Here is a 27,689-nt window from a genome sequence, read left to right as displayed (position 1 = left end):
CCATTGCTCAGGATACACCTGTTTGTGAGTGTAGGTGGGGATGACTCCTTTGTGGTAATGATCCTCAGTGCATGGAATTCTGATCTCAGAACTTGGAATAATGGTAACACTAAAAATGGCTGTTCAAAGACAAAGGCCCTGTTATTCTGGTGCCTACAGGAAGGATCCTATGCAGGCAACAGGTACGGCCCCCCTACATGTACATTTTAAACCAGTTGTAACACCATATGCTCAGCAAGTAACAAGACCTGTAACTCAACTGTTCACATAAGCATTTAAACATCAGCATTCATATTGCTATAGTTTATGAAACAACTTGGTATTTTGAATTAAGCCATCTGTGTCCAAAAACATTGTGTGTAAGCCTACATGCAGAAAAATTCAGTTCACTGCTATCATAAACAAGGACAGTTTAAATACAGTCATAGACTAATATGAGATGAAACTATTACTTTATATTTTAGGTAGATACAAAATGTGCAAAACTTTTGGATCATGTTATGCAAAGAGAATTCTACAAAGCAGCAACAGAGATACCTATTAGGAAATATAAGGTATCTCACAAAAGCAGGGTGCTTCTTTGTGTAAACACACACTGACTGGGATAATGGCTGTGTGCTCAATTTAAAGTCTCAAAGACCTGTGGAAGAAAATGAAGTAAGAAAAGTTTACTGGCCAGGTACACTTGCTTTGTCTTCCTCGAACTTAAAAGGAACTGCTGTGTATTACATATGGTGCTTGTTTGTACAGAAGTTTACTGGTGCAATTTCCAAGAAAATAAATACCTTATTAAAATACCACAGCTTTCTTTTCCTGACTCCCCACCACCACTATCATGCTGAAAGAAGAATGAAACTGTTCTCCTAACCAAACTGCACATCTGATAATTATCTCAAATTTACTAGCTACAAATAAATATATTTTTCCTATACAGCTGGATGTTGCTGTTTTAAAACTCTTGACGAACTTCTGCTTCAGGGTACCTGTGTTTCTCTGCCTGAATTACAACATTGTATAACTTGCATCTTAACTTCAAATCCACTGCAATCTGTTTGGCTGAAAAGGCCTAAATGAGCAATAGCTATTAAAATTTCCAGACCAAAACAAAAACAAAATCCACATCAAGGCAGAGCTAAGGTTGAAAAGGAGACTCAGTTAAAGGTATAAAGCAAATGGCATATTGTATAAAGCATAAATTATCCCAAAAGTAAACATTCCAAAACCCCCAGGAAACTCAGGATTAAAGATGAAAACTTAAAAGGAATCCAAACATCTTGTATTATTGAAATGCAGTATGAAAGCCTCCAAAACAAACTTAGATCAGCCCTGCAGCAGCACCACATTGTAAGCCAGAAATTATGATTAATGCATTTAGTATCTATGGCCTGAAATTAGCCTAATGCATATTTCAAAGGTAATTTTTCATTTTGTTCCTTTGTATGCAACAAGTGACTATGACAAGCAATAGAAGGTGAACAGGAGAAAAATAATGATATATAACCATGTTACGAGTTTCACTGCAGGGCTGGCCAATAGTTGGCTATTTAGAAATATAAAATGGCCATCATGAGTGTGAAGCTATAAGCAAAATACTGTTGCATCATGCATAAATGTTTCATTACTGTGAAAGAAACCATTTCTGGCTGCACCAGTAAACCTCAATCAAGAAAGGCTCCATTAAATTTAATAACTTGTTGAAAGATAAACAAGTGGGATTTCAATTCTTCAAATTAAGCACAGATATAAAAATTTGAGAAACAAACTTCTTACACTACTTAGGTTACCTATCTAATCTGTGCAGACAGAACTTTTTCACAGAACAATAAGAAAAAGAGTAAGAGAAGATAAACCTTTGCCAAAAATATCAAGGCCCAAAACGCACATTTAGTTTCAAAATTCTTTTATTGCAGTTGGATAATAGAGATAAATATCTAAGAGCAAAATCCAGTAAGCCACATTTATTTTCCTTTGGAACAATTCTGCAAACTGGTTTTATGATAAAGAACAAAAAGTTGCACTCCATTTTGGAACATTTTGTTCTTTAAAACTGGTCAGACAGGTGGGAAATATTAAAGTACTACAAATTAAATGAATAATTTTCCACTTCAGCTTCATTTCCCAAACTGAACAAGTCCAAGCAAAAGAAACTATGGCATTTTCTGCTTTGGAGATACATATCAACTGGTAATGCACTTCAAGCTATATTAATTTGATTAAAAAGTTTATCCTTAATAACCTGAGACATCAATCCATGTATAGCTTCTATGGTGGTCTTGCAGCTGAAAAACAAGCATAAATTCAATGTTGGACAAAAACTGAACTCAACTGTCATTTTCCTTGAAGATATCCAGCTGTTTTGGAAGTTCAGGGTGCCCATAACCCCATGAATCTTAAAAACTGTCCAGGAAGGAACAGTCACATACAGCAATTTAGCAATTGTTGCCAATACCTTTTTGTTACTTAAAAGCAAACTAACTATACACACAAATACCAATTCCAGAAAACTTTGTCTTGCAATTTATGACATCTTACATTAACAATAGCAAGTGGGCTTTGTGGTCATCTGAAAAAAAAAAAATCCTTAGGGGAATGGAGCTATCAGCTGATATTATCAATACCTGCAAGGCTATCACTGCTCTCTACCTTCATCTCCTCTGCCCAAGCCCAGGACAGTAGTGTACAGTAACCATGGTTCCTCTGAGAAACTTTACAGGGAACATTAAAGAAAAGTTTAAAGAACAAATCAGTTATTGATCAAAATATGTAATGTGCAAAACCTTCAGAGCTGAGAGAGTTCCTATTGATTCAGGTTTTCCCCAATGTCTGCCATAGGGCAATGGAGAGTCAAACTAACAAAGGAAAACAGACTGTACAAATGCAAAAGATTAATCAGGACTGAAGGCATGAAGAATAGGGACAAATTACTATTAGACAGGTAAAGCAATCCTAGGGAAAGCAAGCTGACTTGGAGCACAACTTGGCTAATGCATATGTCCCTTTAGAAAATGCCTTAGAGATGTTCATGGACAGTAACAGAAGTTATCACACAGTCCAGTGTAAGCACCTTGATGCTAATGCTTTACAGCACAGTTTTCCCAAAGCAGATATGTCTAACAATCCTTTAGTGATCTTTGCAGCCTTACTTCTTCAGAGTAATTTAGGTGACACTAAATTAATTGTCCTGTGTCTGCACAGGTCTTCTACTGTCTTTTCTGTTGGGAAAGATCACTAATTAAAGAAAAACATGCATCTCTAGAAGTGTTACACTCAGTTTTGGGGACTATGGTAGCTTTTGTTGCACAGGAAAGCAGATTTTTTGTCAAAAACAATTCCTTCCAATTCCTTACAATTTATAAACTAACTAGTGACGAAGACTAAATAAAAAACAGAAAAGGAAAATGCCTAGAACTGCTGCAACAAATAATATAGTAGCATGATGAGAGAAAGAGCTATTTCTTAGAATAAGTGTAAACATGTGAGAGTAAGGGGAAAATAAAATGCAGTCAGTGTTGTGGGACTCCAAACAGCAACACAAACTTATCAGCAACTCCATCCTCCTCATGTCTTAAAAGCATTGCTATTCTATTTCCCTACAGGAACTGAGAGGTATCACTTAACCTGGCTGCCATGAGCTAGCAACAGCATTAACTCCATTGCAAATGTATTCTGCAATTGAAATAGGCTAAATGAGTATTAATGTTTATAAAGCCAACCCCCCTCCAACTCAATCATGTTTACTAGAAAACTTGTAAGAGCTGTTAGCTTTCCAGTAAAATAAACAAAGGTGTGCCAGGGGGAAAGAATACCAGGAAACTAGGGAAAGAATACCAGGAAACTGTTCAGTTATCAAGATAAAGTGATGGGGAAGAGGGACAGAAAGCCTCATGCAAATGCAAACATCCCAGACTTTGTTCAATTTTTGCACTCTGTTCCAAGGGATTCTACAGAACGTTTCCTTATTCAATGTAATTACTACATCTCATTCAGAATACTCCTAAGATGCATGCAGATGAGTTCTGGCTTCTCCACAGATGCACCTGAGTTTGTACCATCACATAAAGTGCAGTATTTCTTGGTTTTCAAAGTCTGAAATTTGCCAAATACAATGTGCTTGAACAATCCAGCTGTATGAGCTGTTAGAAACCATTAACCTCTGTTAAAAGATTTTACTTTGAAAAATAGTGACTAACATGATATAATCTAAGCACACATATAATTCTTAAGACTGTTGGGAAAGAGGTGTGAGTGTTACTGAGAAGCACCTTGTGTACTTCAAAGCCCAAAATAAACAGAGCTGATCACCAACAAACGTAAGGAAAACTGAGGGAAAATATTGCAACTTCTTTGAAATAATATTGTACACCTACTGAAAAGAAGTTTAGCAAGTATTTGCTTTCAGGCAGGATAGCTAAATATAAAGGCCAGAATATCTGTAAGCTACTTCCTAAAAACCAAAAACAACAAATCCCCAAACTTTTCTTATTTCTTAAAAAAAGATACATTAATTAAGAAATATGAAAAAAAGGAGTTAATAATTTTTACATTAGTAAAAGTATTAGACAAGTGCAAACTAAACTTACTGGACTATTAACTCTATTTCTTAAAATCACGTTCTATACCATAATTTTACTCACTGTTAGTTTTAACCTGATTAATCATAAAATGTGCCAATTTCTAGCAAAGTTACAATTTTGCATTAGACAGAAAACATTTTTTTTTGTCAGATACTGATGGAATTTTGCAGCATTTTTTTTGTTTAATAAACTAGAGTTAAATTTATTCCAAACCTCATAAAATTAAAAATTCATTGTAGGTTTAATAGAGGCAAGATTTTCCTTAACTTTCAAAAACAACTAGTGACTTCTGGAGTCTTTAATTTCTATCTGTAACCCAATTCTTATTTCTCATCTTCTCAGGTTACAATTACAGACATGAGGAAAGTTTAAAACAAAATAATACTTTTTACATGAAGAACACACGGATTGTTATCTTACCTGTCTCTTGTTGCTTTTGCAAGTTTGTCTTCTGACTTCTTGTCATGAGTCTCTAAACCCAGCATGAAACTGCCCCTTCCAAGTTGAGCTTCTGACTGTTCTAATTTTTCAGACAAATCAAAGACTTGGCCAGTGGTATAGTCAGCATTCTTAGGAGAAAGAAAGTAATAAATATTTTGAATTTAAGCTATAAATTCAAGCATTTATACACAAATTAAACCAAATTGATAAACATTTTTAGAAGTGTAGTGCTGCATATTTGAATCTATATCTGAAATTGAAATTATATAGAACATGAGTGTGGTTATGAGAACAGAAGCTGAACATCTGACAAATGCTCAATCCCTAAAGCCTGAATTGGGTTCTTTTTGTTACTTTCAACCCATGCCCTAAGTTAAGTGGGAGTAAGTAAAACTCAGTTGGTTTTGACCAAGAGAAAAAAAAACTGGCTTCTGCAGAGGGTAGGTTTTGATTTTCAGCTGTTACTCTGAAGGTCTATCTGCACTATTTCTGTTGTAACCTAGTTTTACTAGTTCAATTTTTTCTTAAGTGTTTACTTATTAAACACCATTATTCACTGCAGTTCTCTACAGAGATACAACTTAAAAAGTATTTAAGACAAAATCTAAGTGTATAGAGAGAACTCAGTAAAATTAAACATGTTATTCCCACCTTCTTCTTTTACAGAGCAGATATGAGGAACATTTCAGTATTTATGGTTAGGAAAACCTTCCCTTCTTGTTATATTGCAGAGATTCTTAATGTGGAGTCTGTATCTATCAGTGTTCTATTAAGCATTTCACAGCAGAGGTCCTGGCTTTCAGACTCATGAATGAATCAATGCCCACAGCTGTGGTACTTACAGTGAGCAAACTGGAAGAACTGAGAGTGTTCACCCAGTACTTGTTCCACAACAGCTCAAGCAATTTACGATCCAAAGATGATTTAAAGTACGAGACTTCTAAAGCATAATACCTTTAAAAACAAACATGCAAACGAAATAAGCGTCCATCTAAACATGTCTTGCTTGACTGTCACATCCAAAGTACATGCAACTCAAACAATCCTTATCCATTGCAAATATCTTCAAAAATTCAAAGTACTTAAGGTTACTGCCAGTTCCAATTCTCTGTATGATTTTCCATAAATAATTAATACATATATTTAATACATAATCCCCACACATACTGCTATGTTCTGTTAAATAAGATTGCAAGAGTTTTTTAATTATTCTCTTAACAACCTATTCCATGCTTGGGTTCTGCAACACTGTAATAACTTACAGATGATTGTAGCTTTGCATGTATTGCTTTTAATTTCTTGAGGAACGCCTGGTACCAGTAAATGTTAGAAACAGGCAAACAATTTATATCCTACCACACCTTTGAAAGCCTGGCTTTAGTGGTGTTACAAATTAACACTCCCAGTAATGCAAGAAAAGGAGCAGCACAACACCTGTCCCTACTAAGAAGGGCAGTGGGATCACAATCTCCCCAGCCCTGCTGATCAATCAACATCTGACCCAACAAGGCATCACTATTTAAAAGTGTTCAGAAATCAGCTGCTAAAGCTTTTAACCAGGTTCATCTTTATCTTTGCAGAGTTCTCCCTTAAAACATCTCTTGATAAATGCCAGTAACACTTTTTTCACAAAAACAAGAGTGCTAAAGCAACAGTGAACTTCAAGATTTGAAACACTACAAGAAATTTACTTTTCCATAGTGAATTACTAACCTAAACAGACACACACACAAAAACAAAGTTAGTAGTTTTTTTGTTACTTACTGTTTACAATGTACACCAAAGTCTTCTATTTTATTGAGTGGAATAGTCTGGTATTCAGAGGGACCTTCATCTGGAGGTTTATAACCCTAAAAATTCAACAAATGGCAAAAAATGACATAGTAATTCTGTGGCTTTTCAAAATGCCTAAACTTTACAAAAAATTTTCTAGTTTATAAAATTCTAGGGTTTTTTTTGCCTAGAGAAAATGACGTTTTCCCTGGTAGCCTGAAATTTGGAATTTTCCTGGATCTCAGGTTTACATTTGGCTTTACTAGCTGTACTGGTCATTACATTTGTAGGTTTATCAAAAGCAAACTATTGGTCATAGCTGAGTTTTTTCAAATTAGTAACATGGCAAGCTATTATTAGATAATTTCTTAGATCAAAGAAAGGGCAAGCTTCTTCTTAGTATTTCTCTACCTATTCTTGGAAATTTTGAAAGAAGATTTGAGAAGAGGGAAGAAACATCCATGGAAATGCCTTAAAGATACCTAAAGCTTTCAGTTGCTTGTTTAGCCAAGGTGGTGCCATTCACAGCTACTGACTAAGCAAGAACTGCCTGCAGTCCACTGTGAGAACTCCCTAAAAATATGCTTCTCATGTGTATTTTACAGATGTGATTGGGTTTTCAGGTACAGGATTCTTCTCCCTGTTTAAAATTCTCAAAGTATTTATGAAGTGGTTTTGCCCATGGAAGTGAATATTCTCCTGAATCACAAACTGTTCTAAGATCTCTTATGTTTTTGTCAACACAAAAATAATTCCTGGACCTTTCACAAACATTTTTGTTAATTACAAAATTTAATTTTTATTAAACAATTAATTTTGGTAATTGTTTCACCGGATGGCTGTCTGAAGTTCTTGATGAGTCACTCATAACTGGGTATTTAAAAGATATACCTGAACTTCACTGGATTGAAATTAAATAGCACAGCCAAAGTATACATTAAAGGATGCATTTGGAGATATAGATCTCCAATACTGATGTGATTTCTCAGTTTTAAGCCTAATCCATATTGTTTAATTAACTTTTTAGTATATTAGTTTGTGAAGATTCATAATATTTGAAAAAGTAGATAGTTTTGAACCTTTCTTTTCTAAAATGAAAAGCAAATTACAACATATTAAACATTCTGTTAACATTTGGTTTTAGGTGTAAAAAATAAACAGAGAAGAACTAACATAAAACAATTCTGATGAATGTTACCTACAACTATATCCACTAAAAACCAGCTATACAGAGCTATGTAATTTTGGGACAGCTCCACAATCTGGACAGTGTAACTGATTTAACACTGCCAAACTCTATGAAAACCAAACTAGAAGTCAGTCTTTATCAATGTCATCCAATATCCAACGGCATGCAGTTACCAGTGTATGATGGGCACATCTTCCTTTGGAATGAACATTCAGTACAGCACAGCAGACCAAACTCAGACAGTAATTTAAATACAGTTCAGCATTCACACACTAGATAATTTTAGATAATTTTAGCTATTTACCTTAGGATATGTCCTAAAAGCTCCAAGATTTACTTTTCCTGCAGATATTGTTCTTGTTGGATCAATCTGTAGAAATACAGGTAATACTCATTACATACATTTTATTATTTATTACAGGCTTAAATTAAGTTTATAGCAATTTTATTTCAGAAATGTAATTCATGCAAATTGTATTAGTTCTGTCATAAACAATACTTTTTCTGCTGGTATAAGACTCTCTAAAAAGATGGGAGTATCAATAGCCTTCACTGAATGATTTTTTCAAGCTAATTTTCCTTAGTTTCCCAATACTTAAAAATCCCTTATGCTTAATAACTATACAGTGAAACAATGCAGTGACAATGGTCCAGGCAAGCAACACCACTGGTTTGCCCAGTATGTGGCCAGCAAAGCAGAAGGAGTGGCACCAGTTTAAAGTGTGGATCTAACACCTCCATCATACAAAGTACACGCTGCTAAAATGCTAAGAGACAGAAATCCCAAAATGATTCCCCTCAGCACGATTTGCTGTGCAGGGTTATCTATCACCCACCAGCCAGTACTTACAACCACTGCCACGAAGGGCTCCTGAAATTGCTGGTTCAGCATCTGGGTGCTGACGTCGATGCCCGAGAGCCAGCAGCCGTAGCCGGGGTGACTGTGATACCAGCCGATGGCATTTTCCAGGCGTCCCACCTAAGGAAGAGTGGGGAAGGGAAACAGCTCCAGCGTTCAGCTCCATTCCCAAAGCACCGGCTGCCCTCCAGCGGCGCTTCCAGCACGCTGCAAGGCGCGGCAGGATAAACGGGAATTTCCACTCGGGATGAAATATTCCCTAGAAGCTGAATGAGCAGCACTGGCATTCTCTGCTGCAGCTGCTGCCACAGAACAAAGGCCTGCAGGGAGCCTGGAGCGCCTTCTTCAGTCACAGCTGGAGTACAGGAGAGGTTCCACACAGCTGGATGGTGAGCTGCAGCTGCTCAGCACGGCTGAGAAATTCCTTAGCACTGTAACACAAGTATATCTAACCCCATAGGTTATACATACATATATACATAGTAGGGAACATCAGTAGAGAGTTACTTTTTTAGTATGGTAACATATCTCACAGGCATATACTGTTAGACTAGTGGTAGGTTTAAAAAAATAACTTCAAAGGTACGCTTTCAAACACCAGAAGTGACAGAAATTATTGCCTGGAGACAGGTTTAAAAGCCAAAAAAAGAATTTTGGACAACTTTTTCTCAGATAAAACCTCAAAATAGGAGTTTCCAAATAATATGCCTGGTTATCTCTAAAAATGCTGGAAGAGAAAAGAGCAAAGCCAAAAAAACCCCAGGAGAATAAACACCCATTGAACCAAATTTTTGTAATCCTCTCTAAGGAATTGTTTACTGGCTGCTCCAGTAGTGATGAGACAGAACATACTAACTGCCTACCTTAGTTTTTAACTGGTGAAGAATATTCATATTTTCTTTACAACTCCCATGAGAAAGACCAACAAAACACTAAGGAATGTGTGGTCTTTTTCAAAGCCAAATGGGACATTTGAACTACATTAAGACTAGATCCTGTCCATGGAAAATCAACTAACTGAAACAGCAGCATCTATAAAGCACTTCTATACGGGGATACATTAACTAGCACTTAATGATAAAGAGAGCTGTTCCAGGAACAAGTGCTTGCCAAAATCAAATGTGAAACAGCCAGCATGAAAACTCTGCCAGAGCACCAGGAAAGCAGAGTTATTTTATTTGCACACAAGTTCATTTTCAAAATTGTGAAACTGACTACAGACAAAACTGAACAACATAAACAATGGGAAAATAAACATTTCCTGTCACATAAGAACTCCTACAGAAACCTGGACTGTTTTAAACATAAGACAAGCTGTTTACAATTTTATGCTATATACTTACCACTGTGAAATTCAGTATTCTACCTAAGAATGGGATTCTATGAATATATCTGTATTCAAAGATAGCATGACTGTATCTTTAGGCAAAGACATCTCTTCAAGTTACCTACTTTTTGCAACAAGAGTATTAGCATCACAACATTGTTTTCAGAGAAAACAAACTAGATTAAATTAATTATTTCTGCATTTTCTCACAGGGATGAATCATTTTAAAAAGTCCCATCTCTTCAAGTTACCTACTTTTTGCAACAAGAGTATTAGCATCACAACATTGTTTTCAGAGAAAACAAACTAGATTAATTATTTCTGTATTTTCTCACAGGGATGAATTATTTTAAAAAGTCGCAGAACATAAATATTTCTGCATTATGTTTACTCTTTGCTGATGTTATGATTCAGCCTAATGCACATCCATGTCAATATCTTCAACTCTTTGTAAGGATATGAAAGTTCAACTCTTCAAAAGAACCCAAATACACCTCTGTTATATCCACTTAGTATGTAAGGGGCTTCTAATTTTAGCTGGTTTAAAAGTCAGTGGGTCAACTGGGTATCAAAACTCTTTGAGACTGGAGAGTTAAAGTTATTTTAACTCTTATTTTTAGTATAGACTTGTCCTGTATTGGAAGAAGCACATCAGCAAGTGCTCTGATGTGCTGTGCTGGTTTCCACATCAGCCACAGAGCCAAGCTGTGTTTCTGTTATCCTTCTGCACATGAGAATTCCACTGTATAATCAGCTTTAATATGACGTGGATCTCTGAACAGAAAGTGACAAAGATGAGAAACAGACAAGCAAGCTGAAAATGTAAATTTCCAAATGATAAATATGAATAACTAAGTTTCACTGAAACTTACTTATCCCTTCATTGGCCTCTTCTTCACAAATATGTGTTTTTAAATAGAAAGAGCAACATACTATACAGTAAGACCTCAGAAGAAGGTAAGAATAAATGTCATAATTCTGATCTACAAATACTAAGTATGTCCAATGCAGGCAGATATTTAATTTTACATACTGTTTTTAGAAAGAAGTATCAGTCATTTTAGAAACACACTCTCTCACACAGCCAGCAGCCTCAGCCACAGAAACACTTCCTCAGCAATGAAAATAATTTACACAAAGGGAAGGAGAATGCACTACTTTTCACAGAATCATTAGGTTGGAAAAGCCCTCCAAGATGATCGTGTCCAACCTTTGATGACCTACTGTAAATCAGGGAAATATGTATGTGAAAATGTTTACAGAGACATTTGTTCCGTGTTTACAGAGACATGCGTTCCGTGCTGCTGACATAGTTCTTACGGTCGTGTTAGAGGAGAGACAGAACAACGGGGCAGGCACTTCATCACCGGGGGAGGGAGAAGGCCAGGAACGCCCCAGGTGAGTACAGAATCTCACGGGGAGGTCACACACCCCGTGCCGCCGCTCCTTACCTGCTTGGCGTTCTCGATGTAGGCGGCCATGTACTCGTAGGCGGCGGCCTGCGCGTTGACGCGGGTCTCGGTGCCCTCCACGGGCAGGGCGAAGCTGTCCATGATGATCATGGTCTCCCCGTCCACCTTGCCCAGCATGAGCCCCATCACCTCCAGATTGCCGCCGGACCTGGCGTGCATCACCATCTTCAGCAGCGCCAGCGCCGAGATCTTGCAGTACTTGAAGTAATGGTGGCTGCGAGAGCGCAGAGGCCGCGGAAGGGAAGGCAGAGCCATCAGATCCCGCCGGTCCTCACCGCCCACAGCGCCCGCCCGCTCCGCCGCCCCGCTCCCACTCACTCCTTGGTCCAGGGCTTGGCCGCCAGGATCTCCTGCTGCTGCTTGCGGTCGTACTTGTAGATCTCGTCGATGCTCTGCGCCTCCTGCATATTGTTCGCCAGCTCCCAGGTCTTCTGCGCCATCCCGCTCCCGGAGGCGCCGCTCCCCGCCGCCGCCATGGCCCCGCTCGCGGCCCCGCTCCGCCGCACCGGGCCGCCGACGGAACCAAGCGGGCGGCGCTGCGCCCCCAGCGGCCGCGCCTGGCTCTGCACGCGGCCGGGCCGCAGCCCCGTGAGGCGGCACCGCGGAAACCCGACCCCGGCCGGGCCGGGGCTGTCTCACTATTTATCCATTTGTTTATTTTCTCGTGCTTTTAAAATTACTGTGACCAGTCCGGGACTACTCAGTACGAGAGAGACACGGAACATCTGGAGCGGGTGCAGCAACACAGATGTGTAAAGGACGGGAGCATCTCTTCCACGAGGAAAGGCTGAGGGAGCTGGGCCTGCTCCGCCTCGAGAAGGAGACCACTGAGAGGGGCCCTTATCAATGTACGTAAGTGCCTGAAGTGGGAGGCGTCGAGAGGATGGAGCCAGGCTCTGCTGGGAGGTGCCAAGCAACAGGACAAGAGGCAAGAAAACTGATGCACAGGAAATTCCCTCCGAAGATGAGGAAGAACTGCTTTCCCGTGCAGGTGATCGACCACAGATTGCCCAGAAAGGTTGTGGAGTCTCCCTCCCTGGCGATGCTCGAGAGCCGTGTGGATGCAGTCCCGTGCCGTGTGCTCCAGGCTGGCCGCGCTGGGCAGGCAGGCTGGCCCGGCTGACCCGCTGCGGTCCCTTCTGACCCGCCCCACTCCGGGACGCTGGCAGCTGGTCCCGGCCCTCCGGAGGGGCCGCTTGTTGTGCGGCCGTTGCCTGACAACGGCGCCGCGATCGGAAAGGGGCCGAGCCCCGGGTGCGCATCCCCGCCCCGCCGCTGCTCCCCGGGGCGGCGGAGCCTCGGGAGCGCCCCGGAGGCGCTGCCCGGGAGGGAGGGAGCGGGGCTGGGAGGCGGGCGCTGCAGGCCGGGGGAGAGGCGCTTCCCCGAGCCGCCTCCCTTGGAGAAATAAACCTGATCTCCCGGGTCTGAAAGCTTTTCGAAATTAGCGTCTTTTTGGATCAAATGACGTGCTTTGAAAAAATAGATAAGCCCTGTAGTGGAGGGGGAGTAACTCGCGGAACTTGTTGCTTGGTTGTTCAGAGGATAGGTTGCCTTCTCAGTTGCGAAAAAGTCGCGTTGCTTTAGTCAAGAGTTTATTATTTGTGAACGGTCAGACCCTGGAATCTGTGCTTTTTCAGCAATGAATTTGAAAGAAAAGTCCAGGGAGCGCGTCTCTGGCAGCAGTAGCTCATTCTAAGTGCCATTCACAAGGGTACAGAAGCAGTCAGTGCTGATTCCTTAGGAAGTTTGGGTTAAACTTTAAACAATGTTTCTTAATGACACAATTAGTGGCCGTGTAACTTGTAAGTACAATTACTAAACGTGGCATATAGTTGCTCTTTCAAAGCATTTCCCTCCTTGCCCCCCGTGCTGCAGTTCATGTGGATGGGAATTGCCATTTTGCCAGTGATCCTGATGATATTTCAGTATTGTGGTGGCAAGAAGAGACGAAATCTGCTTGCACATGCTGATTTTAAATTTTGCGCGTTTTCCTGAACAATTGGGAGGGGAAGGGAAAGATTAAAATGGAATGCAGTAAACATTGCTTCAGGTGTTAAAGTAGCTACTCAGTATGTAGGTAAATAAAGTACCATGAATAGAGAGACATACATTGTTAACTCTTTTTGGGCATAGATCCAGTAAAAATCTCATGTTCAGACTTGACTTATTGTTCTTGAATATCTGTATGCTTTCTATTGCTTGGTGTGTTTGCTTAAGTTGAAGTCTACCTAGGTGACTCTAATTACCCAGAGATGCCTTTGTGAAAACTCTGAATAAGGAAAAGAGGCTATGAAAGTCTAAAATCTTCTTGAAAGAAAAAAATATGTAAAAATATTTTAATGGGACATTTTCAGATAGTACCTGAATATATAGCTGCAGTATGTTTAATGGAAATTTTACTTTGAATAATGCGTTGTTTTGGGAATGCAAATTATCCAAGATTTAAAGTTGCAAGAGCTAAAGAAAGGCTGATAGATATGTCCCGTCGACATTTTTTAGAAATACCATTTACAAAATACTCTGTTTTCCAAAAAGCTAGAAAAATACGCTTACACCTCATGATTTGGAGGGCATATGGATAGATTTTTAAATGTTTACAGCTCATTCTGACTTTCCCTTTGCACTGTGTACATGCCCATGAAGCAATATCTCCCGGCTTGGTTTTGAATCGGCTATTTTACTGGAAATTGCAAGGATCTGGAAATGCACAAAAAGAACTCAAATGCATTGCTAAGCTGAGAATAAATGGTTTTGTTCTGAATTGGTGTTACAGTGTCAGGCTGTGCCTCAGTGTGTTTGTGCAGCCATGGGAAGCCAGTGTGAAGTTGACAGTTCCCTGTGAGTTCAGTGCTGTCACCTCCAAGGTAGTTCACTGCACTCCTGGGGGCCGTGGTAGCCCTCTTCTCAGATTAGAAATGTGTTCTTTCTTAACTTTTATTGTGATTAGTCATGATCTTTTCACATGCTACAGTAGATGATAAAATTGACTAATATTCAGTGTGATATTTGCTTACGTGCTGGTATATTTTTGGAAATTAACAGTGTATATTTCACATTGAAGTTATCACTCTTTTTGCTGAGAATAACTTAGAAATTCTTTTTTGGTATAATATATTCTTTTTGCTTATCTCATAAAGCTTGCACTCATGCATATTTTAAGAAGATCAGCTCAAGTTAGAAGGGTGTTAAGACATAAAATGTCTGGATATTTCTAAGAAGGTATATTTGGCTACGCTTCCAGGAAATTGTGTGTATTAAAGGTGTGCTGAATCAACAGTCCTGTAGCATTAGTCAGCTTAGTGTTCTTCAAGGCCTGGAGATGCCAGCTCTCTTCAAACCACTTGAATTTTCTGTGTAGTTAAACTCTAACTGTTTTGTCTTTGGTTTTAAATTTATTATGTTGCTCTTTTGAGCAATATGATAGGAGTGCAGAATGCTGGAATATTCATTGTGTTCCTCATGCTAGTTAGAAAAGACACTGCAAAGACTCTTTTCCTTATGTCAGCTCTTAGAGTAAGTTTGGTACCATTCCCATACAGTGATTTGGAAACACTGCTGGAGGTTATAAATGTTGTAAATATTGTTGTAAATAGAGATAGGAAATAGAGGCTGTTGTAAATAGAGATAGGAAATACAGGCTGTTGTAAATAGGGATAGGAAATATAGATGTTACTGTCGTGAGCTTTTGGAAAGGCTTCTCACAGTGCCTCCTACGTGTGGTAATTTTCCTCTTGATGACTATGCAGCACTGGGTAGGTGATGAGACCAACTTATACATTTTTTTAGTATGACAAGTTGTTTCACCCTTTCAGAACAGTTTTTTCATTATTGTTATGTAACCTAATAGGCTAAATAAAATTTACCATGCCTGGAAACTTATCCTCTTCCAGATTTCTTTTATCCTTTATTGGTGTGTAAAACTAATGAGATTAAAGATTTAGGACAAATCAGATGGGGGGATTTATTTTTGGCATTGATTGTCCTGTATTACCACTAGGAATTATAAATGGGTTGGCCTAGTTCTGCCTCCTTTGTAATAATATTATAATTTTATATTATGAATCAAAAAAGAGAAAAAGTTTAAAGGAGTACATTCTAAGGAATAAATCAAGCAAATGTGTTCTGTAAATTAAGTTAACATGCACTTACTTCACTTTATCTTATAGAATTTGTGCATTTTTTATTTCCATTTTGCTTCTACTGAGAATTTATCCCAGTCTCTCTGGACACATTATTTTTATGTTTACGTGTGTGTCACCTTATTATCTTTGAGGTGGTGGTTTGAGGTTTTTTTTGTTGCTGTTTTTTTAAAGTTCTTCAATCCTCTTCCTGAAACTGTTTTCTAATACACCTTTATCATTGGCCTCTTGTTTACTTCATACAATCACATAGAGATACTGAATTAGCCTCAAAAACCCTGCTGTCTTAATTTAGATACTGGATTGGATGGGATTTTTCAGGAACCTGCATAAGCAATCCTTTTGCTTAAGCTACGTGGAGTGATTTGAGGGTCATAATTTCCTTAGCAATTTCTTCTCACGATAGTAACTTAAGCACATAATTAATTGTGTGATTTGGTCCTTATTTTAGACTGTACATGTATTTTGCACTTTTTGTACGTTTTTCTAATGATTCCTTCATCCCATGTTTACTTTTCTGTGTTTTCTAATTTTGATTTTATAGCTCACTAGGAGTAAGCTTGTGCTGGTGTGTAGTGAAGGGTCATTGGTAGACTTGCAGTTAAAGCAAACAACCCCCAGATACTTCAACCACGTTAGGAAAAAAAGATTAGAGAAGTATCTTCAGTCTTGTAATCTGGAATTTTTGAATTTTCTCTCTGGTGAGACATCAAGTAGTCTCCTCCATGGATGGGTTTCCAAGTCAGTTGTTTTGTTGACCCAGCAAATATCTTAAGGCTCATAGTTCTGAGGGAGAAATTGGATTTTTTTTTAACTGCTGTCTTAAGCAACAGTAATTGAGCTTTATATTTTTGAGGTTCTCATGTAAATGCCATGTTCTACATCTCTTCTGTAATCTAGAAATGATGGCGGATGATTTAGAAAAATTTATTGAAGACCAGAAGGCCAAGTTGGCACAAGATAAGGCAGAACTTGAAAATGATCCACCTTACATGGAAATGAGGGTAAGAGTATTAAAAAGCTTTCCTGAATTTAAATACTTCTGTTGCCAGAGTCTTGACTGAAGCTTGTTCTTACTGTGCACTTAAAACTGTATTTGTTGGTAAAGAATATATTAAAGATTTATCTATTCAAAGGAATTTCCAACTTGAGTACTTCATATCTTTATGTGGATTTTTAAAAACCTGTTTGCCACCAAGCATGCACAGTGAGATTTGTGTTTTGCAAGTGAGAAAAGCTTTGGCTTTTATTACTCCTTCACCCTCCTTAGGGAAGCTGATTAGCAGGGATCTGTCCTCTGCCCACTCCAGAGCTTGGATGTTGGAGTGGGAATGGAAGGTATAAATATCCTCAAAATTTCTGTTCCAAAATCTATGAAATATAAAAGGTAAATAACAAAAAATTCTCTTCTTATCACAGCTTTCCTATTAGTAATTTTAATGTATTAATCCAGCATTACTTTCAATCTCTCTGTTCTCCAGTGCTAATAATTACTAATGTTCTTTTATTCCTCTACTTTGTGATGCAATAAGGCATTTTGTTTTGTTTTCAGAATAAGGAATCAGAGAAGCTTTCTGAAACTAGCAAGATGTTAATCTCCATGGCTAAAGAAAATATACCTCCAAATAGTCAACAGAACTACCCTTCAGGTACAGTATATTCTTTAATTATGTCTTCTGGAGTTAAGTAGCATTTAATTACCTTTGACAATTTTTGGAAGGGTATTACTGCTTTGTATCATTAATCATTAGGATGATCATTGTAATTCAAGTGCATAATAATTCTTCAGTCTTCCAAAAGTCTTGGCATTGTATACAATTTTTTTTTGTAGTTAGGCTTTTTTCTTTTTTTTTTCTGGCAGGAAAATATGCCAAAAGCTGTTTCTTTCTTCTTGCAAGGTAGTGCCATTAAAAATACTCCAAATGAACCAAAAAACTTGCTTGACAGTCCTTGATAGGTGATGTGTCCTTTCCTGTTGTATTTGGGTGGAGCAAAATCTTTGAAAGTCCATTTTTCATCTAGACTTTACTGCAAAAGAGTACATGCCAGGGAAGCAGGGCCTCTTTCTTTCAGCCTCTTAAGAGTTCTAGTCCAATTTGGCTAAGATGCACACAGTTAAACTAATTTTTGTTTTAAACAGCGTCTTTCAGGCAGTTTAAACTGTTTCTATTTCTTTTGTAATTTTGTTACAATATAGTTACTCATTGTGCAAGGAAATCTTAACCGGGTGAAATGGTTGGATTTATTTTGATAAGGCTACCAGCTTAATATCTGTTTACTTTATGTATTGTCATTTTTCTTCTTTTCTCTGTGTTCTTTGTGACATTTGATTGAAAATGTGTGATAGTGTTCTTTTCTTCATTTTCCTTACTTGTCCTACCATCCCCCTTTGGTAGGCACTACTGTTTTTTCTTAGCTACACTTGTGTAGCTCAGGTTGGTTCTGAGAGCTTTAGAGCTTTCTGTGTCCTATTTCTTGTTGATAATTAACTCTTTTCTTTCATGTGTAGACACTTTGGGTTAGTACCTCTTAAATTTTCATACTGTGCCTACTGTAATTCTGGTGTAATTCTGTAGCTTCCAGTGGGATGGAGCTTGAGCTTGTGAATCTGTGGGTCTGAACTGGTCTTAGCTGCTTAAGTAAAAACATGGTTTTTATAGGGATGTTGTATAAATAGAACTTCCAGCCATCAGCAAGGCAAACTCCTGAAAGACCTTCAGAGGAAAACTTCACTTAAAAGTACTTGAAATGCATATTGCTTGCCTCCAGAAGTGATAATGGATAAACTTAGTTAGAGGGCAGCATTTGAATAAGTATCTATCACATATTTTTGGCAGTTTTATTTGGTTCAGCAGGTTATTCCTGGTGTTGATAATTCTTTTCTTGACTGAAGAAACATATGATACAGAAAACACAACACAAAAGATAGTGTCCCACTGGCTGAGGCAAACAATTAAGCTTTATTAATATTAAAATAGTTTTATTTGTTGTTGGAGAGCTATAATTGCATGTTGTGTTTGTTACTGTACATTTTAACTGTTGACACCTGAATATGCTAACACAATGAACTATTACAGATGAGGGGCATTCAGGTGGTCTTAAATTAAAAGAAAAAGTAGGGGTTGCCATGTTGTGGTTTAACTCCAGCTGGCAACTGAGCACAGCCACTCACTCACTCTGCACCAACAGGGTAGGGGCAGAGAACTGGAAGAGTGAAAGTGAAAAAACTCATGGGCTGAAATAAAAAATAGTTTAATAATTGAAAAAAGAAAATAATGTAACAAAGGGAAAGAAGTAGAACTCAAGAATGACAAGTAATGCAAACATGAAACAATTGCTCATCACCAACTGATGCCCAGGTCATTGAGCAGCAGATCCCACCAACCTCCCTCCTAGTCTTGCTGCTGAGCATGATGCCATATGGAAGGGAATGGAATATCCCTATGCTCTGGGCTCAGCTGTCCCAGCCATGTCCCCTCCCAGCTCCTTGTGCATCCCCAGTCCCCTCGTTGGCAGATGAGAAGCAGGAAGTGTGAGTGAGCAGTAACTGAAATATCCCTGTGTTATCAACACTGCTTTTTCCATAAATCTCAAACAATTCCAAAACACAGCCCCATTCCAGCCTCATACCAGATCTATGAAGAAAATTACCTATCCCAGCCAAACCCAGCACTTTTTGTAATAATCATTTGGGTGCTGAAATGGATGGTTGCTGATATTACTGGCTTGCCCTGCTTTAAAGCACTGTAATTTCCTGTGGATTAAATCAGATGGGACTTGTTCCTGGGTAGCAGTGAAGTATATTTTATAGTTCTAGCAGTAATGTTGAGACTCAGACTGAATAAAGTTGCAGTTATTTCTCAACATTACATACGTGGAAATGTTTTTGTAAAAATGCATTTAAAATCATAACATTAAAAAAAATTATCAGTGTGATTATTTGTGGTTAATAGAATGTGAAATAGCAAATAGATACAACAAATACAGAATAAACAAAAGTAAAAAAACAGTTTAAAAAAAGGTATATGTCTTATTCTGTCAGAAGAATTCAGAAAAAGTTTGTATGAAATCAGGTTAACTGGAGTGATTTTCCTCTGCAAGGCTCTCTCAGAGTAAATTTTTGAAATGGGTTGTTTTCAAATATCCTGCAGATCACTACCCATAATTTTTATCTCAGTGCTTTTATGGTGGCCAAAAAAAGTTATTTCTAACAAAATTAATTTTAAACCTTTTGTTTGAACACTTCACATATTTGAATCAATGCACTGGATTCTCACTCCTTTTCTCGATTTTTTTTGGTACTGAATTTCAGTGCCATCTGTGAAATTACTGAATTAATCTTTCCTCCAACTTGTTAGTTGCTTTTTATCTTTTTCTTGGTCTTCTAGAATTAATTCAATGGTAATTAGGCATAAAATAAAAGGCAAGAGCAAAGCTGAAGCAAACTATTTCTTCTTCTGTACTCTATTCTGCTTTATAACACCTTTTCTGAAGTTTGAAATGGTACATTATTTTCTTAAATGGAACTCACACTTACCTTATGTGCTAAACTAGGAGAAAAGAAACTTGCTGAAATGGTACATTATTTTCTTAAATGGAACTCACCTTATGTGCAAAACTAGGAGAAAAGAAACTTGTAGAAGTTCTTGTGCTGAGTTGGGTTGATGGTTGGACTCTGCAAGCTGTTTCAGATTAGCATAGGAGATATTAAATCAGGTATTGGGTCCTTTGGTTCTGAATATCAGGCTGACTCCTGTTTGCCACTTCTTCCCTGTCACACTATTTTCCTGGCTCATGAGGATAGAACAAATCAGAATATTTCTTGAACCAGGCCAAACAAACTACACTACAATAAATTAGGACTGATCTAAGAATAAGTCTTGAATTTCTTCTCTTCCCTTTTACTCACTGCTGCTAATTGTGAATAGATCATGAGATGTAGAAATGCTTTTAGAGAAACAATATGAAATAATAATAGTACACACACTCACTCCCAGTTGTAATCTTTGTCATTAGTTGTGTGATTTTGTGGAATTCACTAGTCTGTGGAGAGTGGTGAAAGTGACTGCAGAGATGGGCTGCTGGTATAGAGGATGTTTAATATAAAGTACTTTGAAATGTATTTTGGGAACAGCAAACAGCTTGTATAGCATTATATTTTATTATATTTTAAGAGTGCAGCTGTTATGAGACCTGAGCTGTTGTGAGTAATCTCAGAAAAGTACTAATGTGTTTTGGGTCTACTACGATTGAAAGCACTGAGGTGGAAAGAAAAATGATTATTACTTTCTATCATATGGTCAAATTCCTTCTAGTTGTGTAGGAGCAAACAAATTTTTCACGTGCTAAACAAACAGCTTGTTGCTTTCATTTGGGAAGGATGTTTTCTATTGTGTGGTAAACACAGCTTAAAATATCAGAGTAATTCAGAAGCTCACATGTCAAAGGAGATTTCTTTGGAAACATACACTGACAAAAGAAATATGTACAATATTCAAATAAATTCAGCTTATATTGCTTTTTTTTTTCTTTTGTAATGGGAATTAAAACTAAAGGATGAGAGGAAAACTATCCAAATACCAGTATTTTTCTCTGCTTTTCACTCAAGTACTCATACAGAGAAGGTGGTTTTTTTCAGTTGTCATTTAATTGCTGGTTGTATGGTTAATTTTTTTTTTTTATTGCTTGTGTCTAATAAAAATCCAGACTTGGCTTTTGCTTTGTATTGATACAGAATAGTAAATAATGATAATTAATGGTGTTAAACTTTCAGGTGACTATGGCTTGAGTTTGCCTCTTGGAGAAGAATATGAACGAAAAAAACATAAACTCAAAGAGGAACTTCGGCAAGATTACAGGCGATATCTTTCTCAGGTAAACTGTCTTGTCTGGTTGCTTGGCTTTAGTGAGTCTCTTAAAATTATTCTCTCATTTAATTTAATGAAAATTAATATATGTAGAAAAAATTTTGAGGAGGCATTCATTATGAGTAATGGCTGATTTTGAAAACTTGAGTGAAAGTAATTTCAAAATGTTTTGTTTATGTACTTTAGGCTTCTACAGATCTTGTTGCCACATGACTACATTTTATTTAGTACACTTCCTTCTATTTTATTTATTTGTTTTTGCTTCTTCCTTGTTTTTTTTTTTTTCTTAAGAATGTAAAAGCTGTTACTTCCTGAAGTACATATGTATTCTATAGTCTCTAATTGGGGTAAGAATATCCCTGCTGTGTTTAGTGTGACTCCATTTAGCAGTTTCTTTTCAGTTTTAGAAAGAAAAACCTTTGCTGTTCTGCTTAACATGATTTACTACATGCCACAGTAAATTTAAAATTGAAATGGTATGTATGAAATGTCATCATCTTGGGAATATTCTGTAGCTGCTCTGCATGAATCAGAAAAAATACAGAGCCAAATAATTTCTGTTTTATAAAAATACTATTTACCAGTGTCTTTAGTTCTTAAAATGAATGAATGGATTTGCTTTAAGAAAGGAAGTATCTTATATTAAGTCAAATATTTTTGACTCAAAACTCCTTTTGAATAGTATCTTTTCCCTGATTTTTAGGGAATTTCACAGGCAAAAAGAAAGGTAGGGTGCCTTTAATATTATTTTCTTTTCTTTAAAATTAGTTGCTTTTTGCTTTGTTTGAAAACTTTATGCTCTTGGAATTTAAAAAAATCATTACTTTTATTTGTGCTTTGTGCATTTATGCATGCTGTGGTGATTAGCTGTGACTAACAGCATTGCTTGCTTTGTGCAAAATGATTACTTACATATATTATTTTCCATTCATAAGTTTTTAAAACACTTGTTGATTTCCTTTTCCCTACGCAGTTGCTAATGTTGCTGTCTAATGCTGGCTCTACAATAGCTTTTCTTTTAGTAGACATTTGCTTCAAGGATTGTCAGTTATGTAGATAGTAAGAGTTTGGGGTTTTTTTCTTGGTATACATATTTTATAAAGCTAGAATAAAACAGTAACTTCTATAAATATTAAATATATCAGTGTAATCAGAGTCAGATTTTTTCTTCCCTGTCTCTACTCTAGTCAGTGGTGCTTAGGGAAGCAGTAGAGTCACTAACTTAGCACCTACTGGCCAGAATGCAGGAATGCAAACAAGCATTATGAGGAAAAGGTAACACCTCTAGTGTTATTTTCACAGGCTTTGTTTAATTAATTTTAATTTTTAAAATATTTTTATGCTTTTATGCATCTATAATTTTGAAATTTAATGCTGTCCATCCAAATTGTTCAGATTGAGCAACATCAGTAAAGGACCAGGAGGTAATGTGGTAGAAACACAGTCTGCTGTTTTTTTCTGAGGTTTTGAATAACATGCATATGATATAAATTTTCTGTATTAGCATGCGCTGGAATTCTTAAATAGCAATAGCAACTGTCTTCTTAACCTCTAACCAAATCATCCTTAAATAATTTTTCTTTAATTTTTAATTTAAAACTCCAGATTATTTTCAAAATTTGACTATCGTGTAATTAGAACTTAATGTTTCATAATTATCACCAAAGCACCCAAGCAATATAATTTTTACATTAACTTCTAGTGTCTTATGCTCAACTGGCCTTCAAGGTTTACAAGGCCTTTTTGTTTGTGTGTTTAGTCTAGTACATGTTAGCTGTATCAAGCTGGTAAGGACTGAGGTAGAACTAAGATGGCAATCTCTAATTTCTTTTTCCCACCTAAAGAAAGCTGGTGAAACTTTTAGCAGTTTTCACAGTGATAATTTTTTCTTTTTGTTAATAACTTGCTTAGTCTTGCTTATGTAGAAAAATGTAGCTTCCATATCAGGTTCTGATTTTGGAAAGGACGTTCATACGATCAGAGGTAACCTCTAGAGATGTCTTCAAAATGCATGCAAAGAATTACTTAATCATGAGGATTATAATTTATTTTCTATTTTATCTAACAGAAATAACTTGGTTTTCCATATACATCTAGTTGTCTTGGTGCTTGAATGTCATTGCATGATTATTAAATTCCTTAAATCTTTTAATGTCTAGTTTGAAATATCATTTATAATGATGTGGGTTTGTACTGGAGCAGGTAGAGCTCTTACTTCTTGACATTCCTCTAACCTTTCAGACCACATTGCAGCATAGATAAGGAAAGGAAACAATGCTAGTGAAATACTGTATCTCACCATTCCCCTCTTCAGCTCCTGACACACAAATAGATGATCTTTTTATTAATCAGATTTATAAAACATGTGATTGACTGGAACTGGCTTGTCTACGCTTTTAATAAAGGAGGGATGGATGACAAATCCTCTAGACCTGGAATCTAAAGACCTGCATCAGCACTGGTATTTGGTTTGAAGAGCTGGTACTGTGATGTGCTGCACAGCCCAGGTCCCAAGCTGTGGCCCAGGGATCTATGTGGAGCAACAACATTCTGGTTTTGATGGGAAGTTCTCTGAAAGTGGCTGATGGTCCATAAAGAATGACAAGATTTGGTGGTGGGTTATTATCCTGGGGAATAAGTTGGGCATTGCTGGTGTGGAAAGCACTGTTGAGATTGAGGTGTACTAGCATGAATTCCATCTGTCAAAATAAGAGGTAGACATATATTTTCTGCTGTTAGAAAAGGCAATTTTTAATCTTGAGTAAGCAAGTGTCTTGGAAGATCACTTTTATTTCATTTACTTGCTGCATTCCTTAACTTCATTTATGTGTTCCAAGAACATCCTACATTTTCAGAATGTGAAGGTTGTCTTCAGTCTTTATTTCATCAAATTGCTCAAATTACTTCAGAAATATAATACCTAACAGCTCTTTAATGAGTAAGATTTGGTCTTTTAAAGTGTATTGAATGGTTTTGAATTTTTTTTTTTTAATGTAGAAAAATTATCTGACTACTGATGAAGTAGATCCATATACTCAGGGATTATCTCTTCCTATTGATGAGCGAAGATCTGCCAAGGTAAATATAAAAAGGAAATTAAGTAAATGGATATAATGGAAAATGTACCTGGGTGTTGAAACTATTACAGAAAAAATATTTCCTCTTAAGTTTTTTTGTTTGGTTGGGTTTTTTCTTTTTTTTTTCTTACACAAATGAATGTTTTTGGAGGTGGTAATTAGTAATAATTCTCAGAAAAGTCTGTTCCTTCAATTTTTTAAAAAAATGAATCCTAGGTTACCTGTTTAGATAAGTTTTGGATATTTGGTTTTTATTACGCAGTTATAATTGTATACTAGTTTGAGGTTTGCTGCCTCTGATCCACACTGTTAGAGCACTTGATCTGTTGAAAACCTCTAGTGGTTGTTCCTTGGTTTTGTTCAGCAGTCACTATTCATCTGATCTCCTGCCCTCATGCTGTTGGCTTTATTGTCCCAGTTTTTTATATTTGCTTGTAATCATGAAGTTGAATCAGCAGAAACATTGTAATTTATCAATATTTTTTCTGACAAATACTGCTGTTTGGTTGTTAAGATTGCTCATAGCACAGCAGATTCAAGGCAATAAGATAACCTGTGTTGCTAGAGAAGGACCAGGCATTTGCACACTTGGAGGTTTTGTTGGTTTTTGGTTTATTTTTTTAACCTTTGTTGCCTTCAAGTTGCACTGTTGATCTGTGTTTGGGGCTATGCTGTCACTGCCATCTGGTGCAAGACTTCTGCTATGGCACGGGTTGGCCTTGCCCTTGTACTTAAACTTTCTGCCCCTCTTGTGCTCTTGGTTTGGATGTAGGATGAGCCAGGTGAGAACTCAAAGTGAGAATTGCTTTTATGAAAAAGCCCTAAACTGCAAGTTATACATGTGTAAAATGGAGGCAGCAAGAATGAAACGCCCAGGAAGGGGGAAAGGACTCCTGAGGGCAGCATGCATGTGTACTGAGTTTATGTTAACTTCAGGTTCTCATGAACTTTTTATTAGCCCTTGCAAGTATGTGCACTGAAACAGTGAAAAATAAAGTATTTTAATTAATGCTGTGGAAATTAAGTATGTATTTGTGCTGGAAACATGCCTTATCATTGATGGGTTTATATCATATCAGCTCTGTGCAGGTGTGTTGTATCCTTTTTAGCCATCTATTTGTTGCTCTTGCAGAACCTAAAAGCTGCCAGGAGATGTCACACTGTGCCCTGTTAATCATTTGGCTTCTGGGCAGAATATTGAGAGGTTACCATTTGCATTTTGGTTTGCTTTATTAGGTCAAATGTGCAGTCACACAGCATATTGAATTTTCTGCTGAGTGTTTTGCCATCTGTTAAAGACAGTGCAGCTTTCATGGCTGTCTGCATGCTTTATATTGTCACTGTTAGAAAACCTATAGACAACTTTTTTTTTTTCTTGGAAAAAAACCCCAAAAAATGAAACAGTTTTGGAGAGGATTAGTCTAATCTGCAAAACTTTTAGTTATCTGGTATTTATGTGGTGATTGAGATATAAATTATTTTTGTTTGAAATTTGTTCATGAGAAAGTAAATTTATGTGTGATGGTCAGATTTTGTAAATACTTTTGGTTTTTTTATTGGTGAATGCTGCAGTGGAAAAGAGCCTCATTCATAGTACTGTATGTGATTGTTGGAATGTGATTGTTGGAATGAGGTAGTATAAGAGATACCCCGTGCTCTAAATGGGGACTAATATCAAGAAATAATACAAATTAGAGTTTGCTTTATCTGAAGACTTTTGTATTTCATATTATATTATTAGACTGTTGATGTACAATTCATGTATATTTTTAGACCTGAGAAAGCTAATTATAAATGTTATCATGTTGCAAAAGTAGCTAGGACAACAAGCATAGATGCTGTTTTTCTTGATTTTCCTTACATTCTTCACACTTTTGAGTTTTTGCAGCCTGTTTAACTGCTTGTTTGAATTCGACAGTTAAAATTGTAATTGATACATCTTGTCTACACTTGTGTTTGTTATCCTGTTTTAATTGTGAGGGGGGAAAGTCACAACTAATGTTAAAGTAAGAAATTTTATGTTTGAAAATCAGCTGTAAATTCATCCATATTGGAAATTCCTAATTGTTGGAAAATCAGCTGTAAATACATCCATATTGAAAATTCCTAATTGTCAGGGTGAGGCTTTGGTAAATTTTGGAATAGGCTTAGCAGGAGGTTTTAATTGTGAGGGGGGAAAGTCACAACTAATGTTAAAGTAAGAAATTTTGTGTTTGAAAATCAGCTGTAAATACATCCATATTGGAAATTCCTAATTGTCAGAGTGAGGCTTTGGTTAATTTTGGAATAGGCTTAGCAGGAGAAACCTACCTGGTTTTAAAGATGGATCTTGGTACTCAGTAGTGTCTCTGAGGATTAGACTTTGTGCCCAAGAAGCTGACTTCTACTTACAGATTTCAGATTAAGAGAAAGTGCTATGCTAAGAGAAAATTAACTAAAACCTCAAAATAATTCAAGTCTTTCTTGTACATCACAAAGAATGTGAAGTGGGGGGGGGGCAAACACACAGTTTGCATTTATTGATTTAGTACTGCAGTCCTATGAAGTTAAAAGCTACTAAAAATGCAAAATTATGATGCCCTTTTCAATGCCTATTTTAGGAAAGATTACGACTTGAAAGAAACAAGGAGTACAATCAATATCTCAGGGATAAAGAAGAATGGAATGAAAGGCTAAGGAAATTAGGGAAGAAAAACAGAGAGGTAATGCAATTTTGTAGTCTTATTATTGACTCAAATGTACAAAGTAAGACAAAATACACAAATAATGTTGTTCAGTTAGGCTGCATTTTTATTAGTGCATCTAAAAGCAAGTCCTGGTTACATCTCACATGGTGCAGTTCTTGATTCCTGTTTCCATCATGTCTGTTGGATAGAAGGATGCTTTCATTGTTCTGTGTGTCTGAAGCAAATCCCTGGGTTGCTCTGGATCATAAAAGTGATATCCAAAAAAGCTATCTATTTGAACTAAA

General features: G+C 37.0%; 2 protein-coding genes across 12 annotated transcripts in view; one reads left to right on the top strand and one right to left on the bottom strand.

Annotated features, from left to right (window-relative positions):
• Positions 1-1,883: 1,883 nt before the first annotated feature.
• COPS5 (COP9 signalosome subunit 5) lies at positions 1,884-12,233 on the bottom strand. Its single transcript, XM_039702800.1, has 8 exons — positions 11,954-12,233; positions 11,615-11,849; positions 8,828-8,956; positions 8,282-8,347; positions 6,780-6,865; positions 5,858-5,969; positions 4,995-5,143; positions 1,884-2,279 (listed from the first exon to the last, which is right to left on the bottom strand). The coding sequence occupies exons 1-8, from the start codon at positions 12,109-12,111 to the stop codon at positions 2,195-2,197; spliced, it is 1,020 nt and encodes a 339-aa protein (XP_039558734.1). The 5' UTR covers positions 12,112-12,233; the 3' UTR covers positions 1,884-2,194.
• Positions 12,234-12,246: 13 nt separating this feature from the next.
• Positions 12,247-27,689, top strand: part of CSPP1 (centrosome and spindle pole associated protein 1) — a 61,950-nt gene continuing 46,507 nt past the window's right edge. For 6 of the 11 annotated variants that reach the window (XM_039702794.1, XM_039702792.1, XM_039702789.1 and 3 more), the window contains exons 1-7: positions 12,247-12,626; positions 16,675-16,778; positions 17,327-17,423; positions 21,548-21,648; positions 22,345-22,368; positions 24,639-24,719; positions 27,319-27,420. In XM_039702794.1, coding sequence (XP_039558728.1) covers positions 16,677-16,778; positions 17,327-17,423; positions 21,548-21,648; positions 22,345-22,368; positions 24,639-24,719; positions 27,319-27,420 — 507 coding nt within the window. In that variant the 5' untranslated portion in view covers positions 12,247-12,626; positions 16,675-16,676. The remainder of the gene's footprint in view (positions 12,627-16,674; positions 16,779-17,326; positions 17,424-21,547; positions 21,649-22,344; positions 22,369-24,638; positions 24,720-27,318; positions 27,421-27,689) is intronic. The other 5 variants (XM_039702790.1, XM_039702797.1, XM_039702796.1 and 2 more) reach the window with 3 other exon arrangements.

Source organism: Passer montanus, unplaced genomic scaffold (assembly GCF_014805655.1).
Source record: "Passer montanus isolate IOZ18808 unplaced genomic scaffold, ASM1480565v1 scaffold16, whole genome shotgun sequence".
Lineage (NCBI taxonomy): Eukaryota > Metazoa > Chordata > Aves > Passeriformes > Passeridae > Passer > Passer montanus.
The sequence above is the reverse complement of the archived record's forward strand: the minus strand, read 5'-3'. Positions and strand labels throughout refer to the sequence as shown.